Source organism: Gekko japonicus, unplaced genomic scaffold, assembly GCF_001447785.1.
Source record: "Gekko japonicus isolate JY-2015 unplaced genomic scaffold, Gekko_japonicus_V1.1 scaffold1064, whole genome shotgun sequence".
NCBI lineage: Eukaryota > Metazoa > Chordata > Lepidosauria > Squamata > Gekkonidae > Gekko > Gekko japonicus.
The window spans coordinates 196,401-220,771 of NW_015176004.1; the positions used below are offsets into that span (position 1 = coordinate 196,401).

The 24,371-nt window shown below is 50.5% G+C and overlaps 2 protein-coding genes across 2 annotated transcripts in view; one reads left to right on the top strand and one right to left on the bottom strand.

The window, feature by feature from the left end:
• WDR34 (WD repeat domain 34) overlaps positions 1-13,615 on the top strand; it is a 29,310-nt gene extending 15,695 nt beyond the window's left edge. The window contains exons 3-9 of the mRNA XM_015426464.1: positions 4,429-4,538; positions 6,157-6,314; positions 6,940-7,049; positions 10,023-10,190; positions 10,919-11,151; positions 12,033-12,190; positions 12,997-13,615. Coding sequence (XP_015281950.1) covers positions 4,429-4,538; positions 6,157-6,314; positions 6,940-7,049; positions 10,023-10,190; positions 10,919-11,151; positions 12,033-12,190; positions 12,997-13,235 — 1,176 coding nt within the window. The 3' untranslated portion in view covers positions 13,236-13,615. The remainder of the gene's footprint in view (positions 1-4,428; positions 4,539-6,156; positions 6,315-6,939; positions 7,050-10,022; positions 10,191-10,918; positions 11,152-12,032; positions 12,191-12,996) is intronic.
• The window catches only part of SPTAN1 (spectrin alpha, non-erythrocytic 1), an 85,860-nt gene continuing 75,103 nt past the window's right edge, over positions 13,615-24,371 (bottom strand). Inside the window, exons 49-55 of the mRNA XM_015426457.1 lie at positions 24,166-24,183; positions 20,406-20,460; positions 18,581-18,777; positions 16,591-16,644; positions 15,216-15,362; positions 14,587-14,734; positions 13,615-13,767 (exon numbers count right to left, since the gene is read on the bottom strand). Coding sequence (XP_015281943.1) covers positions 13,642-13,767; positions 14,587-14,734; positions 15,216-15,362; positions 16,591-16,644; positions 18,581-18,777; positions 20,406-20,460; positions 24,166-24,183 — 745 coding nt within the window. The 3' untranslated portion in view covers positions 13,615-13,641. The remainder of the gene's footprint in view (positions 13,768-14,586; positions 14,735-15,215; positions 15,363-16,590; positions 16,645-18,580; positions 18,778-20,405; positions 20,461-24,165; positions 24,184-24,371) is intronic.

Below are 24,371 nucleotides of genomic sequence, written 5' to 3' on the forward strand. Positions count from 1 at the left end.
TTTTTATCCAGTGTTGTCTTTAAAGCCTGGAAATTTTGAAGCCATGGGGAAAAGAAATTTTGGGGAAGACTGAGATATATGCAATACTTACTTTCCTATTAAATATAAACTTGTTTTACTTATTTAAGAACACAAAATACATCATTTGTAACTTAGTTAGCATATATAATTGTATGACTTGGCATATTCATGGAATTTAAAATTGTAAATGTGTTTGTTTTCTACAAGAAAAATGGCAAGTATGCCCAGTACCTGAGAAGTAGCTGTGTGCTATTGTGCTATTGTGCTGTCATAGTGTATGTATCTTTAATTTTTGCTGTCTGAGAGGCAGGGGAAACAAGCGGAAGAGAGTGTATTATTTGAACAGAAACTCACTAGTAGGTATGACTACCAGGATGTTTGAAATTTAAACTGAACATAAAAAATATTGAACCCTTTAATCATGTATTATTTTTAAACTCATTAGCATATATATTAATTGTTACCAAAGATATTTACATTTATGCCCCTCCAAAATCTTGAAAATGTCATATAAGCCCACAGTATAAATGGATTTTTTTTGGTAGTTCCAGAAATCTCCGAATTGGAAATTTCCACTGGAAAAATTAAGAGCGTCCTCAGACTTTTTCATGCTGTGCATCTGGAAAATATAAGATGCTTTGTAAGATAAGGAAGAGAAAATGTTTCATAAGAGGTTTTTCATTGCTTCCCCAAACTTTCCAATTGTTTGACTGGAAATTTTCCACTGGAAAAAATGTAAAAAGTCCCCAGATTTTTTCGTGCTATACATTTGGAGTGTGAAAACCCTTGCTTTAAGAATGGACTCATTCTAAAAGAAAAAAAATATTTCAAAAGAGTCTTTTTTCCAGCACTCCCTGAAATTTTCTGATTTTTCTGTTGGAAAAATGGAAACTGTGTCCTCAGAAGAAAATGGGGGGGATTTTTTGTGTGTGTAGCTCTGCTCTTAACATCTCTCGTCAGAAGTCCTTTGATCACTTGAAAGAGTTATGCAGATGCCGAAAATTACTATTGTGGAATGGGCACTAAGAAAGCCGTAATGGACCTGGGACAAGAGATGAGGTCTGAACGAGAGAGAAAGTTCCCTGGGGTGGAGTTTTCCCCTGTTTTGACTGTGCAGTTCTAACGCTTCCTTTCACAGAAGAGCACCCAGACCGGGGTGATCTCCACGACAGAAGCCGTGACCCAGTCCTGCTGCTTCCAAGAGGCTGGCGTGCAGACAGATGTGGGTGGAGAGAACCTCCGAGCCGCAGGGCTTCCGCCAGCCCCGCCCGTGGATTACGCCGGTCTGCTCTCCTTCCTGCAGAACGTGGAAGAGACAGTCATCAGGGAGCTCAATAAGAACTGGAGAAGCCACGCCTTCGATGGCTTTGAAGTGAATTGGCTGGACCAGAACGAAACGGTAAAGCCCCGCTGATGCTGGGGGCGATGCTGAGGTCAGAGGTTGTTGTCCCCTCACTCCGTCTTCCTGGCGCAATTGACTTTTCAATAGAAAAAATGCTTTGGCACACACCCTGCTCCCCTTCCCCTCGGAGCTCCCTCTGCAAGGGAGGGCAGGACGTGGCGAGGCTAAATCCTCTTCTGGCTGGACCCCAAGCAGGGCCAGATCCTTTCCCCCCTTCTGGCTGCTCTTGTGTGGAAAGACAGGATGGGCAAAAGGAAACAGGACTGATGTCAGAACTCCTGTGGGAGGGCTTGTTCTGGCTGCCTTTCATCTGCTCTAAGCTGATGGCAAAGGGCAGGTGGGAAATTGTGGTGTAGTAGTTAACAAGTGTGCGACTAAACACTGGGTTCAAATTTGTGCTCTGCCAGGAAACGTTTTGCTGACCTTCAGCCAATCACTGTCTCTCTTCACTTTGCCTACCTCACAGGGTTGTTGTGAGAGATAAAATGGGGAAGGGAGAACAGTTTACACAGCCTTGAGCTCCTCGGAGGAAAGGGAAGCTTATACATTGCTGAAGCTGCAGCACTGGGCATGGAAGAGCGCGCAGGGTGGAGTTCTCTCTCGCTACTTCTGATGCTCGGATCAAAACTGAGCCTTCAGCTGCGCCACTGAAGTAGGGGGGAAAGAAAGAAGATAGCTTTAAAAGGGGGGGATTGGACAGATTCAGGGAGGAGAGGTCTATTGGTGGCTACTGGCCATGGTGGGTAAAGGGAACCTCCACCTTCAGAGGCAATAACTCTCTGAATACGAGTGCCGGGAGGCATCGAGGAAGTCCTTGGCCTCTCTTGCCCTGTTTGTTGCTCCGCCAAAGAAACTGGTTGGCCACTGTGTGAGACAAGATGCTGGACTAGATGGACCACGGTTTGGTCCAGCAAGGGCTCTTCTGATGTTATTATTCACCACATCACACACATTTTGCTCCTGTCAGCGTTCAAATTGCTCATGCAATTGTCATATTCTTCCTAGTGCAATTAGTACGTCTTGGGTGCGGTCAGACGGTGTGCCGAAGTGGTTTAAACTGTTCTGGTTCCAATCGGATTATATTTGATCCGGGACAAGTGTGATCACACTTACCTCCCTCACCGTGCAGCATATCGCTCCCGGGTGTCTACACTACCGGTGCGCAGCCGTGCGCATCGGCAGGGTTTTTTTCCACTGCTTGCGCATGCGCATAGACACCCATCCATATAATTGAAATCTTCACGCCAAAACCATGCCCTGAAGTGAACACTTCCCTTTAAACTTTTACAATGAAACTGGCCTCCGTGAAGTCCCGGACTCGTCTAAAGCCTAAAACTAAGCACCGTTTTTTAATTAGTTTTATTAACGCCGGGGCGAAGCTTTGTCCAAGTGCATATCGCCGATGCTAAAATAAAATGGCGGACGAAAAGTGGAAGCCTCGGGCTTCCGAGCAGAAGTGGCTCTACACCGGCGGAGGCGCGAATCACACATCAGGAAAATGCGGCTGGAACCGGAGCACCAGGAAACCACCACTTGGGGACCTGGTAGCAAAACACTCCGGTTTAAAGGGGGGTTTGAGCCGGTTGGCAATGGCTAGGGATGGGAGGCAGATATTGGCTGTGTGATCGCGCGTAAATAGTCCGTTTCTAACCGGCGGCCCGTCTGAACGCGCCCCTTTATAACTTCTTGGCATGCATACTCACATGATCCCACAGCAATTTATTTTTAATTTGTTTAACTCTTTACAATAAGGTCCTGTCCTACTGATGTGGTTCTTCAGGTGTTTCTCCAGGCTGTTCCTGTCCAGCCACAAGAGAGTTTATCCCAGGTTCAGCCGTACCAGAGACCTCCCGCGAGTCTGTAGTCTTCTGAGACCGCAGTGGGCCCACTACTCCTGTGCTGGAGCCAGGGGCTAGCCCTCTGGGTGCTTACTTGTTGTCTTTTTCAGGAGGGGGCGTGGCTCAGTAGTTTGCATGAGATACTGGGTCCCTGGCGGCATCCCTGGCGTCTCCACTGCACGGATTGCAGAAAGTGGGCTCTTTGCCTGCAGGGAGCCACTGATGGTCGGACTCAAGGGAGGGGCCAGTTCCTGCAGCCTCAGCCTCTTCCTTTGTCTTGCCCGGCCAGCACTGCTTATCCTTTTCCTCGGTCAGAGTCAGCGAGGTGTCGTGGTTAAGAGGGGCGGACTCCAAGCTGGAGGACCGGGTTTGATCCCCACCTCCTCCTCCACATGAAGCCTGCTGGGTGGACTCGGGCCAGTCACGGTTCTCTCGGAACTCTCTCAGCCCCACCAGCCTCACAAGGTGTCTGTTGCGGGGCGCGGAAGGGGAGGCGATTGAATACCACTTTGAGACTCCTTAAAAGGTAGAGAAAAGCAGGGTACAAGAATCAACTCCTCTTCTCCTCTTTCCTCTGCAGTTCTGCCTGCCTGCAATCTTGAGCTAGCCTGGCTCAGGACTGCCGTCCCAGCAACTTGCCAGACCCCTCCTGGGAGGGCCGCAGGGGCTTTCTTGCCGCAGACCTGGAGACTCTGTTGTCTAGGGAGCCATTCCCTACAACGGATGCTGTGTCTGGGCTGGGTGACCTCGTCTTTGAAAGTCCGGGGTCCAGAGGTGTGCTCCCTTAGACCATCTTGCTCTTCCTTTTGCAGTCAACACGGCACACTGTTGTGCCTCCAGGCTGCCGTCCCCGCCGTGCAGGGCTCTTTTTGTAGCAGGAACTCCTTTGCATATTAGGCCACACCCCCTAATGTAGCCAATCCTCCAAGAGTTTACAGAGCTCTTCTTACAAGAGCTACTGTAAGCTCTTGGAGGATTGGCTACATTAGGGGTGTGTCACTTAATATGCAAATCACGCCCATGAAACGTTTGGATCTGTCAGGGGGGCTGGGCCGGTTTGGCCGCTCCCTCGTTCCCATGGCGACCTCGTTGACGTAGGCAGGGACACTCTTTGTTCATTCCTCTGACCCTGTCTGCGTAGCAGCATCATTGCTTTGCTTCTCGTAGGTCTCCTGCCTGCACAGCCTCACATACCCTGAGGCTCAAGAACAGAAGCTGCAAGTCACCAGTGTTTCCTGGAATGCCACTGGGGCAGTCGTCGCGTGTTCATACGGGAGGTGAGTGAGCGGACCCAAGTGAACAGAGGCGGGAGCTCAGTATGGGAGGTCCTGCCGTGTGCAGAAGTCCCCGGGTCCAGTTCCCGGCATCTACAGCTGAAGGGCGCCAGGGAGCTGGGCGGCTGAAGACTCCCCTCTGGCTGAGGCCCTGGAGGCGTCTGCCGGTCAGAGTAGACAGTGCTGAGCTAGATGGACCAAGGACCTGACTCAGCGTACAGTCGCTTCATCTGTGTGACCATCCCCAGAGCGTCTGCTGGGCTGCCTTTGGTCTCGAAACTTCACGGAAGGCGCCTTTTCTCTTTACTCTCAAGCTGTCTGCTCCTCATAGAGATTCTGAAAGGTTAATTGGTTAGATTTAAATCGGTTTGCTTAGGTTACCAAAAACTCAATGTCTGTTTCTTTTTGAAGTATATTATAAGAACGACGCAGCAGCCTGAATAGGCCAGACTGGCCTGATCTCGTCAGAGCTCGGAAGCTAAGCAGGGCCAGATGTGGTTAGTACCAGTGTTCCCTCTAAGCTGAGTTGGTGTGGGCTAGCGCTCAGTTTTTTAGCCTCCGGCTCACACATCTTTGCCTTAGCTCAGGAAGGGTGGCTCCAGAGCAAACGAATTCATGCAGAAGCCAAATCGCTCGCTCACAACTTTAATGCCCATAGCTCACAAAGTGGAATTTTAACTCGAGAGCCAGTTTGGTGTCGTGGTGAAGTGCGCGGACTCTAATCTGGGAGAACCGGGTTCGATTCCCTACTCCTCCACTTGCACCTGGCTGGATGACCTTGGGCAAGCCGTAGTTCTGATAAGAGCTGTCCTTGAAAAAGAGCAGTTTCTGTCAAGAGTTCTCTCAGCCCCACCTCCCTCACAGGGTGTCTGTTGTGGGGAGGGGAAGGGAGAGGAGTTTGTAAGCCACTCTGAGACGCCTTTGGGTAGTGAAGGGCGGGGTATAAATCCATTCTCTTCTTCCTCTTCTTCTTCTTCACAAAACTCCACAGCTTAGAGGGAGCATTAGTCAGTACTTAGATGGGAGACAACCAAAGAAGACTGAGGTCGCTGTGCAGAGGAAGTCAGTGGCAAACCACCTCTTGCCTTTGGTGGAGCCCCGTGGCCCTGGGGTCGCCACGAGTCAGCTGTGACTTGACGGCACACAAATTATTATCATCATCAGGAATGGTGAGGACTCCAAATTTCTGTGAAATGGTTAGAAAGAGAGGCCAGCTTTAGTATGTTGTTTCCATTCACTAGTAACAGTAATGCAACCCCATCCCCCCTTGAAGTAATCTAAAAAATGAACCGATAAGCCCGTGAATGACAAGAATGTCATATTTGGGAGTAAGTCCTGTTAAAATCTGTGGGACTCACTTCAAAGCACGCAGGGACGGGATGGGGGGGAATAAATGATTCTTTGTCCCTCCAGCACAGGGGGAGGTCCTCTCCTTAATATTCCAGCTGTAGCTGCCCATATACGTGCCTCCTGCACTGAGGCAGGCAAGGAAGGCAGATGTTCAAGCCCGGATTGTCGGAGAAGCAAGATTCCCTTCCGCTGGTCCCCTCCCGCTAGCCCAGGAGTGGTCCAATCCAGCTGTAGGCAACCTCCTTTCTGACCCCTCCCTCCTTCCTTCCAGAGTGGAAGATGGGGACTGGAGCACAGAGAAATCGTACGTCTGCACCTGGAATCTGGACCGTAGAGGGCTGAACCCCCGTCGGCCTGACCTTGTGGTGGAAATCCCCAGTTCTGTGATGTGCCTGGCCTTCCACCCACAGCAGCCGTCGCTGGTAGCCGGTAGCTGATCCTCTTTCTCCTTCTTCCTGCATTCCCATCTTGTTGCCTGTAACCGCATTTGCTCCTTTTCTCTGGTGCATCCCCTCCTTTACTGCTACAGCAGAAACCAGCATCCTGCAGCATTAGGCCCTTGAAGGGGGTGGACTGTGATGGCGAGAGGGAGAGGATTCTTGAGGAAATAACCTACGGGGGAGGAGGAGGAAGCAGAGGAGCCGGACCGGGGCCATGAAGAAGGACGGCTGGTGTGAAGAGGTCCCCCGCACACTCCTCCTGTGTCCCCCGTCCCCCACTCCCAAGGGCTAGCAACTTGTCATGTTTTATTTTAAAAAGAAAGCTGAGCTGCTGTGGGATGTCCTGGTTGAAGAATGTTCAGCTGAAGGGGTTTGGAGTGAGTTTGGAGTGAGGCCCGGGATGAAATGACATGTTTGAACACCCTACTCAGCAGTGGTGGGCAATCTTAGGGAGGGAGCTTCCATCTCATTTTCTTGCAGAGGGATGTTTCAGTGTCATCAGACCAGCAAGGTAAAGGACGGCCAATAGCCTGTGTGCAGTACGAAGGGATGACTTAACCTTCTACACACGGAGACTTTGGCGTTGCTGGATGGGTGTCTCTTGTCCCTTTCAGGAGGCCTTTTCAGTGGGGAGGTCCTGGTGTGGGACACCAGCAGGCTCGAAGACCCCTTGGTCTGGAGGACGGGCATGACCGACGACACTCACACCGATCCGGTTTACCAGGTGCAGGGGAAAGCAAGGTTGGCGCTTTGGGGGAGGGAGGGCTTTCAGAGGCCGCTTCCCTGCTCTCACCGGGTCCTTGGTCACACAGACGCTCATAGGGAGGGAGGGACTGGCTTTGCCAGAGGATGGCAAGTCTCTTTTTCCAGGGAAGGCAAGAGAGCCCCTTACAGCCAGTGTTCCCTCTAAGCTGAGTTAGTGTGAGCTAGTTCACAGTTTTTTAGCTTCTGGTTCACAGATTTTTGTCTTGGCTCAGGAAGGAGGGCTCCAGAGCAAACTAACTTATGCAGCAGCCAAGTCGCTTGCTCACCACTTTAATGTCAGTAGCTCACAAATTGGAATTTTTGCTCACAAGACTCCACAGCTTAGAAGGAGCATTGCTGGCAGCTGAGTGCACCCTTCCCTTTTGACTCCCGGGGCATGAATCAGAAGTGTTGTGCCCTGCCGGAGGCTGCCTCTGTGTAGCACTCCTTTTTCCTTAAATTGTGGCCACACATAAGGCTGCTGGACCCATAGGCCTACCAAGGTGATGCACATTGGAGCCAAAAATCCTAAATATAAATACACGTTGATGGGGTCTGAACTGGCAGAGACTGATCAAGAGAGAGATCTTGGAGTTGTAGTGGATAACTCACTGAAAATGTCGAGACAGTGTGTGACTGCAATAAAGAAGGCCAATGCTATGCTGGGGATTATTAGGAAGGGTATTGAAAACAGATCAGCCAATATAATAATGCCCCTATATAAATCAATGGTGAGACCTCATTTGGAATACTGTGTGCAGTTCTGGGCACCACACCTTAAAAAAGATATTATAGCTTTGGAAAAAGTGCAGAAAAGGGCAACTCGAATGATAAAAGGGTTGGAACACTTTCCCTATGAGGAAAGGTTAAAGCGCTTAGGGCTCTTTAGCTTGGAGAAAAGACGACTGAGGGGTGACATGATCGAGGTTTATAAGATTATGCATGGGAAAGAGCAGGTAGAGAAAGAGGTACTTTTCTCCCTTTCTCACAATACAAGAACTCGTGGGCACTCCATGAAACTGCAGAGCGGTCGGGTTAGAACGGATAAAAGGAAGTACTTCTTCACCCAAAGAGTGATTAACACATGGAATTCACTGCCACAGGAAGTGGTGGCGGCTACAAGCATGGACGGCTTCAAAAGGGAATTAGATAAGCATATGGAGCAGAGGTCCATCAGTGGCTATTAGCCACAAGGTATAGCTAGGGGCTCTGGGGCTTATGTTCTAACTCGAATGCAGCAGTAATCCAAAGATTTCAATACCACTTGTATCCTTTCTGAAATGAAATTGGGAAGGCAAGATTGTCCTCAAAGCTTAGAGAAGACTTGCCTAGCGGATATTGGGTTTAGTTATACAAACTAACAATCCTATTGTTATTCTGCAATTGCACTGAGTGCCAACTTCAGCCTCCTGAGAATTTTCAGCTAAATAACGTTTTTCACCCTCATGGCTACAAAAATTTTGACAAGCAGCATCCACGGAAGTCAAGCAATTAGATCAACCTAGCCACCTTTGTCTGGCTTCCTTCCCCACCAATGACAAGAGTACAAATGAACTATGAAATTAATACTTTAGGAGTTCACACAGAATTTCCAATCCAGGGGATCCTTGGTATTGGGGGGGGGCAGTAATCAAGATTACAAAACAAACCTGGAGTGTGAATCCACACACACCAGTAGAGTAGCCTGCCACCAGTCCCTTTGTCTACCCACATGGAAGCCAAGGGGCAAGCTTCCAACCTTATTGGGATTAAACAAGAAAGTCAACCCTGCAAGGCTGGCCATTTGTAGAATGAGTTTCCGCTAAAGATTAACCAGCAAGTGGACGTTTTAAGTCCAAGATACTGGAATTAGATTGCAGCATCTTAAGTAGAGAACAACCAATATAAAGTAATTTTATTAACAAGAGTATTTCAAAAGGAACAAAGCAATGATTGACAAAACAGCTATATAGTTAAAGTTCTAGCTACACACCACAACCGTAATTCATATTTACCAGGTGTTACACTTCTTGGTTGAAGTTACACACTTTGGAAGTTTGTCCAAAGAGGATTGATTTGAGTGTGTGCCAGGCAAACATCTGTCCTATGGTTCGGTTAGCCCATCGCCTCGGGATAGCTGAAGCTGAAAGCTCCAGCTGCAACTGACCACAAAGAACAGAAATGCTAAACTTCTTAAAGTCTAAGCTTTGAACAGGCTGGGGCCCTTTAGCCAATCCAAAACTCAGGCTGCCAAAGTTCTCTCGACATGAACGTGTGACAACAAATGGCTCAGAAGAGAAACAGTTTATTTTCCTTCTGTAGTGTAAATCAAAACATCAACAGAAGGAGCGAGGTTTGGTCAGTGAACAAATGGTGTGGCTCCGTTTGTCTCTGTTATCCAAAGGCACAAAGTCGACGTCAGCAACTGGACGTTTCCCTTCAACCCTTAGTGCAAGCCTAGATCTTAATATTAAACCTGAGTGATGTTTAACTAAAGAACAAGAAACTGAGCCGGAGGTCCAATTTCTTGACACCGTCGCTCACATTTCTCTGCGTAGAATTTGTGTTATTTCGGTGTAGAAACCACCTATGGCTGTGCCTGTCGTCAGAGATGGCTCATTTCCTTGTTTCTGTTCCTGCTGGGGGACCGAGACTGCCCTGCCTGGCTCTGCCCCTGGCCGGGTGGGCTGGGCTTGCAAGGGCTGAAGAGCCTGTCTGCTGGAGCACAGTGGCTCATGGGATCCCTGCTTGTGCTACCGTCCAGATAGCTTTCTCCAGGAACGTCTGCTTGCCCCCTCATAGGGCAGGGGGAGAGTCAGCTTGGGAAGGTCCCGCCTCTGGAGTTGGGTGGGCAGGGCTACTAAGCCCTTTCCTGCAGAGGCAGGGCTTCTCGCCAGGGTCTTGCTTGCTCAGAGTACCGGTGGCTTTAGCCCGGCACAGTCTCTGGTCTTTGACCTCTCGCTTTTGTTGCCAGGTTGGCTGGCTACAGCACACCAAGCACGGCCACCCCTTCCACGTCCTGAGCGTGTCCACAGATGGGAAGATCCTGGTGTGGCAGGAGGAGAGAGACGGCCTGCTGAAGATCACGGATGGCTTTGCCTTGGTGTCGCAGCAAATCCCCAGGAGCACTAAACTGAAGAAGGTGAGAGAGCTGTGCGGTCTGCAACGCAGAGGCCTGGCCGAACGGGCACCTAGTCTGAAAGGCCTCAGGGCTGTTGCCTTTTGGAGAAGAGCAGAGAATCTAAACTCCGTGGCCTCCCCTCACATGTCCTGTCCCCCTCAGGTCAACAGCCACTACATGCTCACAGCCGTTTGATTGGTTCTGCTCCCTTTCCACACAGGCTAGCTGAGCCGAAGGACGGGGGAGGGGGGGTTAATTTGTAAGGACTGTGCAACTACAGTCCCCCGTGATGGAAATGGCAGCTCAAGAGGAAAAGCCTGTCCTTATGGAGCAGGAATTACCTGTGCTGGCAGGAGTCGCCTGCTCCGTGTGCCTTGCTCCACAGCTGGTGGCTGTCCAATCCATAGTGTGGCCTAGATCCAGGGGAGGATTTGTGCAAATGGAAAGGTGGGGCAGTTCTTGCCCATGCCGCCCCCCCCTCAGGCTATTCCTGTGGGTCTGCCAGAAAAATCATTTCAGGAGCATCTGGGGCTGCAGCAGGAGGGGAAGGGGAGAAAGTTGGTCTTCACTAACGGATATCCCTTATCAGTGGAGTTTCCACTGCCTCCAGCTTGCACTCTGGAAATATTTTGAAAGGTGTTCGCTTTCCACAAGAGAATTACCCTTGTGGTTTCTTAGCAAAGTGTGCTGAAAGGCACTGCTTTTGCCCGAGTCCTTGAACCTCATAATGTCCTCCTCCTTGCTCCCAGCATTCCCGAGGAGACGTGGCCGTGGGCGTGACCTCCCTCTCCTTCTCCCACTTTGAGCCCAGCGTCTTTGTCGCAGGCACGGAGGGCGGCTGTGTGCTGAAGTGCTCCACGGCCGTCGAGACAGTTGCCATCCTCCAGAGAGGCAGCTCCTTTCCGCTGAAGGCCCCGGCCCAGTTTGTCTTCTCCCCCCATGGAGGACCAGTCTATTCCGTGAGCTGCTCACCTTTCCACAGGCAAGTCGATGTGCACCACCTCAACCTGAACAGCAGCTAGCAAGCGAGGCAGCGGGGGGTTAGGCCACGGGCCCACCAGGAACTGTAGCAAGCTGGCAAGTAGTTGAACGGTTTATCAAGGGGATCCATGAATTTGTACCTCTGTTTAGTATGGAGATCAGCTGCTAGCTAAGTACATGCTTGACCAACATCTAAAGCTATAAGGCAGCAAAAGGATCTCTTGCTTTAAAGCTTAATAGCCACCAGTGGCTGTGAGCTACAAGGTATAGGTGGAACACTTTGTCTGAGGCAGTGATGCTCTGTATTCTTGGTGTTTGGGGGGCAGCAGGAGGCGGCCTTTTTCGAGTTCTGGCCCCACTGGCGGACCAACCTCCTGATCTGAGTTTTGACCACTGTGGCACAGAGTGTTGGACTGGATGGGCCATTGGCCTGATCCAACATGGCTTCTCTTCTGTTCGTAAGGTTTTTCTTTCAATGCTATGGTCCACATTTAAGCAAGTTCTGGCTGTATGTCTGCAAAAGATTTTGATTTAGAGATGCTGTGCTTTAGAACTCTTAAATGGACAACACGAAAGAAATGGACACCTTACTTAGACAATGGAAGAAAGTTTGAGTCTGGGGGCACCTTTAAGACCAACGAAATTTAATTCTGGGTATGAGCTTTCATGTGCGTGCACACTTCTTCAGATACATGCACGCACACCAGCGCTTATACCCAGAATTAAACTTTCTTGGTCTTAGAGGTGCCACCAGACCCAAAGTTTGTTCTGTTGCTTCAGACCAACATGGCTGCCCACTTGAATCTTACTTAAACAAGGCAGCAGTTTCTTAAAAACTTCTCTCTGCTGAAGTTTCCTGACTCACCATTTGCTTATTTCCAGGAATCTGTTTTTGAGTGGAGGGACCGACGGCCACATCCATTTGCATTCAATGTTACAAGCTCAACCACTTATTTCTCTTCAGTTATCAAAGAAGTATATTTTCAGTGTGAGGTGGTCTCCGGTACGCCCCTTGGTTTTTGCAGCTGCTACTGGTGAAGGTAGGTGCTCACTCGCTTTCAAGAGAGACTTGTGCAAGGAGAATACTTAAATTTGAGGCTGCATCAATAGACAGGATAACACTACAACGAGATTCAAGCAAAGAATGGTCAAGCAGATTTAAAAAGTTGATTCTAAAAGAAATTTTGTGCTCTAACTTGGAGCAATGACTAAAACAGGTACCACTGAAGTGGAAGGCGTTTAAAATGACAATGTTTGGAGAGTGAAAAATGTAGTCACAGTAAAAAAAAACAACCCTCCATGAAATTAATTGCTACCTGGTGATTTTACGTGAGACCCCTGGACACAAAGCAGCACGTTTATTCTGTATGAAACCTACAATTCTGTGACTGGCAGACGCGTAGCTTGGTCTAGAACGGTGTGTGGCTGCCCCTTCTGCATAAAACACATCATTTTCAATTTTGTTTTAGGCAATGGCCAACTGGCGATGACGGCTGATGCTCATGCAAACCCTGGAGAAGGCCTGTGGCCACGCTTCAGGTGGGGGAGGGGCGCTGGGTCTTGCTGTCTAAATGCTTATGTGTAACTGCTGCCATTGAGACTTAGGTCCCTGCGAATGTCACTTGGATTGCAGCCAGGGGCAACAGCTGGGCACTGATCAGAACCGGGGACTATTTAAAACTCTTCCCGTTTCCTCTCTCATTGTCTGTTGAGGCTCTCAGGATTTTGTGCCAGAACTTTGTACTGTGATTATTAAATTGCACATTACTAAATGTGTACCTTAGCAAAACAGCTGCTGCTTTTCATGCTATTAGCTGGCATAACGTTACTTTTCTTTGCTTTGAAGGGGAAGTGCAGCTGTTCGACTTTGGGAAAAGCTCTCAGAAGCCATCCATTTCTATCCAGCAGACCTCTGACCACACCCCTATCTACTGTTTAGAGTTCAACAGCAGGCAGGCCCAGCTTCTCGCCACGGGAGATGGCAGCGGCACAGTGAAAATATGGCAGTTAAGTTCGGATTTCACAGAAGGAGGACCACGAGAATTGAACCACCTCGACCAGTTAGCAAATGAGATCACAGATTAACAGGGACACTAATAAAAGTCGGTGTATTTTATCAGCCTTTAAACATCTATGCAAGGCACTACGAATGGCTCCGTAGGTTGCTTGGAAGAGACACGGGCGCCAGCAGAGATGTGGGGGGTGGGGGAGGTGTTTTCCGCCATCAAGGGCAGCAGACCCTTTCAGGGCACCATGCACCACCAGCCAGAGCCCAGTTTCGCTTGGACCAGGAACTTTTATTGAAGCATACACGGCAACAGGTTTGGCTCTTTTTTGTACTAAGGAGAGTTTAAGCTAAGCAGTTTTAAGGTTACACCAGAGAGTCACATTGATTATTTTAGAGCACAACGATGGACACATGCAGAGAGTGAAGAGGCAGCAGACAAGAGTGCGTTGGGGGGGGGGGGGGGGTAGTGCTAGTGCTGGATGATCAATTCACGAAGAGTGAGCGGGTAAATTCGATGTAGTCGTAGGCGGAGGGAAGCTCTCTGCCTTTGCTGTCCATGTAGGGCTTCATGTGAGAGATGCAGTAGTCCGCCTGTTCCCGGCTCAAGTTCTGCGAGGCGAGAGAGAGAGAAGGGGTGAGAGCTGAGCAGGTGGGGAGAGGGAGACAGCAGCTGCTGCTCACGGGGAAAAGCGACGGGAGGGGTTCCGGCTCTAGGTTAGGTCTCACCGAACATGACCCTGTCAGTACCTTGCTCCAGCTTCATTGCCGCCAGGCAAAGCCCTGGTTATCAGAGAGGTAACACCAGAGGAACAGAACCTGGCATATCGCTGGCTCATCTACACAGAACATGAGACCGAGAACTCGCAGCACGGTGTGAACAGAGCAGAAGGCCAATGCTGGGCCACAATCCGCACAGGAGCCATGGCTCAGTGGTAGCTCCTCTGCTTGGAATGCAGGTGGTCCCAGGTGCAACCCCCAGCATCTCCAGTTCAAGGATCTACCTGAGACCCTGGAGAGCCGCTGCCAGTCTGAGTAGACAAGACCGACTTGGATGGACCAAGGGCCGGATTCAGTACAAGGCAGCATCAGGTGTTCACCACTCCCATCTTGCAGCTGATTTAAAATGTCCTCCTTTCTGCAGCACATGCTGCAGTTAAACATTAACCAACACTGGCACCTTTAAGACCAACAAAGTTTAATTCTGGGTATAAGCTTTCGTGTGCTACCCACCTGAATTGACAAAAATTGGCACCTGAACAGCCAGAGCAAGATGACAAGCAGCGGGAGGACCTGTCAGTCTGCCTGTCGTGAACGGCTTGTTTAGTGGCCTGGGATGCAGACAGTGGGGTACTCTGCTTTCCCCGGACCAGATAAAGGCCCAAGAACAATCCCCGACTGCCACTGACTTCGGTGCCAATAAGGACTTACTTGGTAGAGTTCCTCCTTGGTCACGTAGGGCTTGCCCTCTGAGCTGAGGGCACGGAAAGCACTTTCGATTTCTTCACTGGATTTCACATTCTCGGTCTCCCTGCTGATCATGAACGCCATGTATTCTTGCAGAGAGACGTGTCCATCCCTGTATAGAGAAACACGAGAGGTTTTTTTCTCCCTGCAAGCTTGGCAAGGCAGAAATACCGAACAAAGACTCTGTTTGAAAGGGCACGGCTGGAAAACAAGTCGCACGGTGACCAAGAATCAGGCCAAGTCAGTTTCCAGGATTAGAGACAGTAATAAAGAGATCACAGAGAGGAACAATTTACTCGGCTTCAAGGACCACTTTGGAAGCAGGAAAAGTGGGGGCAAGACACATTTGGTGCAGTATATGTCTAGTTTATAGTTATCTTACTAAGGGGAGACCTTGAGTATCACGCCTTTAACTCTCAGTATAAAGAGCAATAGGGTTCCCTCCACCATCTTTCCCATCCACAAGCACTTCTGGCAAGTGGGAGGAGGGCCAGAATTCCTTGGAAGCGAAGTGGGATTCTCAGAGGGCCGCTGCTCCCCTGGCTCTGGGGCCCCCACCCCAGTCCAAACCAGGCCCCGTCGTCACTGCATACCTGTTGGGATCAACTGTGTCGAGGATAGCTTCAAACTCTGGATCCGGCTCTCCTTCCTCCACCATGGGCAAATCGTAGCCTAGCGAGCGCAGGCAGGACTTAAACTCCTGGTGATTCAGCCGGCCAGATTTATCCTTGTCGAAGTGCCTGGAAGTGGAGACGACGAGCCGTTAAGTGGTCAGCTCTTTTTTCAGGCAGATTACAAAGGCCCCCCAAGTGACACTCCCACCTACAAAGGAATCCAGCCATTGATCGTTTATATCTAGTCACTGGGCGTTAAGAATCTGACTGCCTTGGCCACTCCCTCCCCGTCTCTCACTCTCCCAAAATCTGTGGTGAAGGGGACTGATTCACCCTTCTGAGGAGTTTCTGTGCTCTCAAGGGCCTGCGCAGGCCAATTTCTCCCTCTCCCCACCTCCAGTTGACCTGACTGGCATGCTGCCCCCAGACCAAAGAGCAGGCTCAGTCCTCCTCAGGCTGCTTTGGGTGGTGAAGATGGCGGGGAAGTGTCTTAATTTACCAGCTACATATTCTGCATATCCAGGGAGTCTCCCAATGTAGGCAGTAACCCCAGTCTTGTCTGTCAGTGGGCCCTTTCGTGGCCTTTGTGATGGGAAATGGGGGGTTGGGGAGGAGAGAGAGAAACCCCAGTGGGAGGGCGGATTTTGAAGTCTCTCCTTTCGGGGCTTCGTGAGGGCTGAAGCAGGCCAGTTTTCTTTCTGCTCTTCTCCTACCTTCCCAGAGCGCCCACTGCCCTCCGACACCATTTTTAGTGTCCCTCCTCCCGTTAATCTGCGGCCCCTTCTTTCTGCATCCCTAGTGGGCACAGCCCTCCCCACGTACGCAGAGACCCCCAGCTTGTCTGCGGGCGGCCTGGCTTCACCGCTTATCTCGACAGGCTCAGGTGGGCGGCCGGCCGGCCGTGTTGGTCTGAAGCAGCAGAACAAAGTTGGAGTCCCGCGGCACCGTTAAGACCGATACCGCTTTATTCTGGGTGCAAGCTTTCGTGCGTATGCGCTGGACTCGGACTTTGTTCTCCTGACAGACGCGAGACACCCCCTTGGCCAGTACTGCAGTCAAGCACTAATGGCAAACTTTAATTGCCGATCACCCAAGGTAAGTGCCCACGACATCTCCAGTATCCTCCTGCCTTTAGCTCCAAGTCAGCACAACACTGGGAGGGAGGCTACATCCTAGTGCGCAACATGCCTGTTTACTGTTTTTAAAAATAAAAGGCAAACCCAGGGAGGAGTCCTGGAACATCCCTGAGGCAGCTCCCTGACTACACCCGAGAGCCTAGCCTCCCCCAAGGTCAGTAGACTGAAAGGGATTTGGGGTCATTCGCCGCTGTGTGCCATGGACGCTGCAAACTTACTTAAACATCATGCTGAACTCCTTCAGGGCTTCTTCAGTGACTCCAGTGGTGTTTCTAGAAGGAAGAGGAAGCAGTTGAGTGGAAGAGTGGCAGTAAACCAACCGGATTCACACAGTAGACTTCCCCAGGGCTCTTCCTTGCACTGTTCGGGTAGTGGAACCATGAAGGCCACATGCAAACATGGCTCTCCTGGAGATATTCTCAACCCCTAGGAGAGGGGCTGGTGAACTGGGTCCAGGAGACAGTAAAAGTACAGATGAGGAAGGGGGTGGTTGCCCCTGTTTTGAAGTGGGTGATGGGGCACCACGCCTCAAGAAACCTACTCTGGACCAGTGTTCCCTCTAAGCTGAGTTAAGTGTGAGCTAGCGCACAGTTTTTTAGCCTCCAGCGCACACATTTTTGCCTTCATGCAGGAAGGATGGGGCTCCAGAGCAAACTAATTTATGCAGCAGCCAAATCGCTCACTCACAACTTTAATGCCGGTAGCTCACAAAGTAAAATTTTTACTCACAAGACTCCACCGCTTGGAGGTAACACTGCTTCTGGACCCAGGAGAATTGAATAACTACCATCCCATCTCAAATGTACCATTCTTGAGCAAAGCGACTGGACGGGTGGTGGATGGGCAACTTTAGGGATTTCTGAATGAAGTGGATTGTTTGGATCCATTCCAGTGTGGTTTCAGGCCTGTTTATGGGACTGAAACGGCCTTGGTCACCCTGGTGGATGACCTGCCCCGGGAGATGGACAGGGTGTGTGTGTGTGTGTGACCCTGTTAATTCCCCTGGACCTCTCAGCAGCTTTGATGTCATCAACCATGGTATCTTTCTAGACCATCTTTTGGGACTGGCACTGTGTCAACTTCGCCTGTTTTCTCAGGCTTGGTAGGGGGAGTGGGCCCAGACAAATAACCTTGAGTCCCAGTCAAGCCTGGCATCATCTTTCCCCTGGGAACTATGGGCCGTTATTTTGGTGGGCCTCTAGCTTCGGTGTGATTGGCCCCGAGCCATTAGGGTTTTGCTTGATTTAGTATAATTGCTTGCTTCACGTGCTTTCCCCCAGTTCTAACACAGAAACATTTGGAATCAGGATCCTATCAATGTCTCAATAAACTTCCTATTCTTTTGAATGACTGTTGTTGGGAAGTCTGACACACTGTTCTGGGGTTGTTTCAGTCCAACATAATGCTGTGGAACTGTTACTCTACCACTTGGCCTCTGGCCCACGGGCCCCCACAAGACTCTGTCTTGTCTGCCATGCTTTTCAACATCTACATAAGCCCCTTGGAAGAGGTCATCTGGAGATTTGGGTGGAGTGGTCACCAGTATGCAGACAGCACTCAATTCTATTTCTCACAAATTCCAGGGAGGCTGTGGAAACTCAGCAGGTGATGCTCTGTCCTCTTGGTGCTTGGGGGGGGGGCAACAGTGGGAGGGGCTTCTAGTGTCCTGGCCCCACTGCTGGACCTCCTGATGGCATCTGGTATTTTTGGCCACTGTGTGACAGAGTGTTGGACTGGATGGGCCACTGGCCTGATCCAACACTGGCTTCTCTTAGGTTCTCTTATGTTTATGTTCTTATGTTCTCCTCTCTTACTGTGTTGTGTGTGTTTTATTGAATTTTTAAATATATATCTTGGTGTTTGCTGCCTATCTGGGTGGAAAGCTGGAACAGAAATGTTTTAAATAAACAATTACTAAGTGCACGGGAGAGTATTTGTGTCAGTGTGCCCATCCACATGGTTCCAATGCACATGACGGGCGTTATGTGAATCCAAGCCGTGGGGAAGCAATTAACACTGAGGTCAAGTACACACTGGGACAGTGGGTCAATTCAGGCAACAGCTCAAAAACCCGTTATCCCAAGAGCTTTGAGGAGGCTGCCATCAATTAAGGCCAGGGACAGAGGCCGGATTCAAACGGGAGCTGTCTTGGCTTGGCTCGGCCACCCGTTCCCAAGGCATGGTCCCCATCCACAGGGCGTTCATTACCTGGCCTGTATTTGCTGCTCTAGATTGTGCTGCATCCTCATGCCGAGTTGGTCCAGCTGGTCCCACTGCTGCGCCAGCCCCACCGTGCTGTGTTCCGTGTACTTGTTGTCCAGGATAAGAGCTTCCTCCATAGCTGCTCCAAGGTCCTCGATCTTCTTGAGCTGGCTCCTCATTGCTCGGATCTCCTGGTGCTTGCGCTGCGCGGAAGAGGGAAAGCCACCGTGTGACGTACGCAGGTCGGGAGGGGGCGGTTGGTCGGAGCGAGGAGAAGGCCATCAAAGACACCAAGCTTTCTCTCCGGGATTAAAAGCATCCCGGGTGACCCTCACGCATACAAGTCGCTAGCAGGGCTGAATTTCCACTCCGGAAGCAAGGAAGCAACAGAAGGTCAGCACCTCTGAGGTCTTCCTGCCACTGTGGACCAGAACTGGAGGGGCTTTCCCCCTCACCAAAGGAGGCAACAGCCCTGACTAGTTTAGACAGCCCTGCCTCTAGAGGGAGCCGATGAGTCCCTCACCAGGACCCTCCCCCTCCCCCAGCAGAGAACACGGTATTGTGAAATCAGAGAAAGGAACATCAGCAGACGGTGCAAGAGGATCATTACAAGCTGGACGCACTCGGAGAGCCTTTTGGGTCTGATGCTCCAAGGAAAATGAGATCTCTCTCTCTCATGTTCCATCTCTTTTCATAGTGGGTATCTTTTATCTTAAGGCAGGCTACTTTGTTGATTCCTGCAGACAACCAGCAAGTCTAAACACATTGTGCCAGGATCAGAATAAGCACGTAGGCAATTTACTTATGAGATTTAGGTTCCATTCTGGAACTTAAGCTGACACATGTTGGCCTCCACAGGGGTCCTCCGTCCCTGTTTGCTTTCAGCAAGGTGGCTGGATCATCTGCCTTCCTAGCATCCCTGGGACCCACATTCTCCTCTGGGGATTCATAGGACAGTGAATGCCACGTGCTGCCCATCACGACTGGAGGAGTACTCAAGAGTTGGGTCTGTTTAGCCTGGGAAAGAGAAGGCTTAGAGGGGACATGACTGCAGTCTTCAAGTATCTGAAGGGCTGTCCTGTAGAAGATGGAGCGGATCTATTCTCTCTTGCTCTGGATTGCCAGACTAGATCTAATGGGTAGAAATTACAAGGGAGTCGTTACCGGCTAAATATCAGGAGGAACTTCCTAACTGTAAGAGTGGTTGAGCAGTGGAACAGACTGCCTCGGGAGGTGGTGGAGGCTCCTTCGCTGGATGTTTTTAACTGCAGGTTTTTAAGCAAAGGCTGGACAACCATCTTTCAAGTATGTTGTGGGGCTCTCTTTCAGCTATGCTTCTGCAGAGTGCAGGGGGTTGGACTGGATGACCTGCAAGGTCCCTTCCAACTCTAACATTCTATGATTTTATGTCGCCCTTGCCACTCACAGTGAATACAAACTGTTTCACACAACAATCAGAATGTTGTATGGATGAGGCCCAACTGATGGTCTTATACGGGAGATAGTTTTTTAGGCTAGGCTCTGAAGAACCGCAAATCTAGCTGTAGGAGCCCACATGGCTTTATGCTGGCTTTTCCTCAAACCGCAGGGACTTAGGGTCTGATGGGGCCCAGCGGGACAGCTGTTTGGAGAAAAACAGCTTGGAATTGTACTGTTATTGCAAGGCCCTCTGGATCCAAGCCCTCCTTCTCAGGGCTCCTTACTTACAAGGCACCAGGCAGGTGGACAACAGCCAACAAAAATTCCCTTTTTGACCTTCAGTTCCAGATAACACAGTCATTAAACGAAACCTTCCCAGACCCTCTGATTAACTGCAGGGAAAAGTCCATACTTTAGTCGCTTCCAGCTGTGACTCCAGGGTTCCCGATTCCTCCACCATACATGACCTAAAACACAAGAGTTGCAATGAGGGCAGGGCTCTCCGTAACCAGAACAAAAAACTCAGATGGGGCTCAAAATCAATGCCACGCCTGTTCAGCGGATCGCCTAATTCCACTGCCAAGGCAGGATTTTTGAATTGTGTGTGTTTTTTTTTAAACACTCGAGCGCTGGTCAGAATCCATCAGCATCTCCTGCACAACGTGGAGATTTCCCCCCCAGACTCTGAATCCCTGCTGTAGCCCTATTGCCAGTTTTTAATAAGAGAAAAGCTTCACATTCAAACTGGGCTCTACAAAAAAAGACGCCAGCGGGCTCTTCTGAAGCCAGTTCTGAGCTGGTGACATTTGGCAGCTGTGGGCAGTTCATTTCAAGCCCCATTCCACAAGCCGTATGAAAACACGTCATGCCAAATCCAAAGCGCTCACCTTCTCAATGGACTGAGTAGGCTTTCCCCAGTGCAACCTCTCCCGCCACCCCCCAACTGTGCCCCACACACACAAACCACAGGTGATTTGCTTGAGATGAGCTTGGATTGCCAATGAACGACAGGAGCTCTAGCGAGGCTTTGCACAGAGAACGTTATGTGGAAAACCTTCACAAAACCACTGGCTCATTCGAGCACCAAAGGTAACGGGGGCACCCTTCCCTCCGCAGGCTTCTTATGCCGCCGTCGACAGGAGGGGCTAGGCAGAGACCACCTGGAGAGGGGCTGGGTCCGAGGAGGGACCCGTCCCTCTGGCACCCCACTGGAAGAGAGGGGTGGCTCTGGCGCAGCCGTAATTTAAGGATTAGTCTTTTTAAAAATAGTAATAATAATAATAATAATATGGTTTGTTTGCAACTTTGGCACAGAGAAGTTAATAGAAATGGCCCTTGGAAGGCCAGCCCAAGATTAACGCTAGAGGGATGAACTAGCCAAATACAATCGCTCCGTGTTTCCTTTTCAACAGCAACAAGGCAGCAGTTTTTTTCAGTGTGTTCAGAGCCTCTGTCCTGAAACATTTATGGTGCAAGATCACGATGGACAACCTGTGTACAAACAGCAAGTCTCGGCTACCGTGCAGGTGAGCTGCACTTCCTTTGAGCCCCTGTGAAATGGCGGTTCTTGGTGGGAAGCCGGGTGTCCTTTCTCATCCCAGCCAAACTCTGCCCTCCACGACACCAGGGGGGGGGGGGCAGCCTGCCAGACTCACTTTGGGGGCAAAATCGCGCTCAGCGTTAATGCAAAGGGACCAAATTGCCCTGCCCAGAAAGTCACAGCTCACAGTGTGGGGTTTTAAAGGGGTCCAAACGTGTGCCCAGGGTGTTCTGGGCGGCAGGCAAGCTGTGAGCCGACACCAGGAAACACGCTCCCTCCCCGCCAAAAGCATCTCACAGCAGTGACAGTTAGTCAAAAGGAAAGCGAGTCTTAGGGATTAGGAGTGCGCACTTAAAAAAAAATAAGATCAAAAATAAACACAGTGAGAGAAGAAAAATAAGAAGAAAAACCTTCCAGACAGATCATCCCCAACTTCATACTGATAGACACGAATGACACGACGATATGCTATGCTAGTCAAAGAAAAGAAACCAAGTGAATTCCAAATGGGAAAAAGGGAGCACAAAACTGCAAACCAGAACCAGCTCTCAAACAGCGGCAGTCACAAGCAGCAGCACGCCCGGTGCCCCGGCAGACACCAGCCAGTGCGCATGGCGGGGGCCACCTCTCCAGGCACCGGGTGATGCTTCACGCCAAGGAGCCAGGAGCCCCACGTGGGCCGGAGCTCTTGCTGGGCAACGGGGGGGGGGGGAGTGAACAGGCAGAGCTGCCCTCCTCTTCAGGGCCAGACCACAGGTCCAGCTAACCCGAGGCCACCAGCTCCTGGGCCTTCCTGCCCAAAATGTTACCCGGAAGCTTTTTAAGGGAAGTGGGGGCTCCACGACTGAATGTGCTGCAGGGGACCAAGCACACAGTCTCCCGTAGAAGCCTGCCTCTGAATCAAAGGGGGGGGGGAAGTCACTCACTCCTGGATCACCCCTGCCACTGAAGCAGCACCGGCATGTCCTTCCCCTTAAACCCCGGCTTTATCTCTGTGAGGGTTTTATTTTCACCTACGGGGGAACATTCCACATTTGACCCCCACCCCCACCCCACATACACCTGCAGTCTGAAATGGCAGAGGCCGGCAACAGAGCTGTCACCTGGGGATGTTGGCTAGCCGCTTTAGCTCTCTTTCCCATTGAGAGAATGGAGAGGGAAGGCGCTGGACTGACGGAACAGCTGTTTTGCTGTCAGGGTGGAAGGCTGCTAACTGATAAAAGACAGCCTGGAAAGGCAAATTAGAGTCTTCCTTCGCTTTCCCCCCCCAAAGGAGCTGGATTCCATTCCATTATCAGAGACCCAAATCAATTTAGTTGCATTCTGTACACAGCAAAACCACCAAGAGCACACAGCGCCAGGACTTGGTGGATTCCAAGAGGCTGGCTCTCATCAACCGTGTCCAAAAGTGGGAAAGATTCGGGCGGGCAGCCGTGTGGGTCTGAAGCAAGAGAACAAAGCGGCGCCTTCACGACCAACAAAGTTTAATTCTGGGTGTAAGCTTTCCTGTGCGTGCACACTTCATCAGATACAGATCTGATATATAAACACAGATATATAGAGACACAGATATCTGATGAAGTGTGCATGCCCATGAGAGCTTATACCCAGAATTAAACTTCGTTGGTCTTAAAGGTGCCACTGGACTCAAACTTGGTTCGAAAGCGGGAAAATTACTGTTGATTCCTCTTCAGATACAGCTGTGGGTTTCATATGGCATTTGAAGCATCTGGCTGGCCACACACACACACACACACACACACACACCCCACACCCTTTTCCTTCAAGGTTAACAGTGGAATTTAAAAAGCAGGCTGCGTGTCATGGGACCCCGGGGACAGCCCACTTGTCCCAGAAGTACCACTCTTCCCTGTGTTAAGGCCATCATGCTGCTTGCTGCAGGCAGTTTGCTTCTTGGCCATGAGAACGCAGCTGAGAACTGGAGGACTGGGGATGGATTTTCTCTTCCCAGCTTCACACAGGAAACTAGAAGTACAGAATTCCATTACTGCGATTCAGTGCCTAAGAGAAGAACTGTACCTTTGCTGTAGCAGAAAAGCAGCCGTCAAGTTAAGATGCTAAGCGACAGTTACCACATTAGTCCTATGAACACACACAGCACCTTTCGAAATCGTGGAACATTTCTAGCTGGCAAAAGCTCTCTTCCCATTCTCCTGAAGGGGCAAAACAGCTTCTCTATAGAAGGGTCACTGTTTGAAATACAGCTGCAGCCCATGCTTGGCTTAAACGTCTGCTCTGAAGCATGCGGAGGTGCCGATGACACTTGCTGTTAACTATAGGATAACGGGAAGCAACTCTACAGAAACTCCACGTTCCTGTCCGGATCCTCCTCCAGCCAGGGGGGAAGCCACAGGACCCTCCCCGGCCAGGAGACGGGGCAGGAAAGGGCCCTTTCTTCCTCCTCAGCCGCCCTGTGCTCTGTTTCCTGGGCCTCTGACAGCAGATGGGGAAGCTGCTCATGCACGTCCCAGGTAGAGGACCTCAGACAAGACTGCTTCTGACGCAGCTCTCGCAAGCAAAGCAATGGCAGGAGGAAGCAGACACGCACGCACACACACACACACACACACACAAACAAGAGCTTTTCTGAAATGTGACGTTTTGTACTAACCCATCGAGCAGGTAGGTCCTGAGGGACAGGATGCCCAAACAGCAGGCCGCAGGAGAAAGCGGTTCCAGACGCGGGAAAGGGGAGGGCGGAGAGAGAAGGGAAGAGCACATGAGCTCCCGTATACATTTCAGAATACGAGCAAATCCACCCAGAGGTGGGGCTTGTGGATGGGGCACTCAACTCCCCCCCCCCCAAGGCCCTTCTGC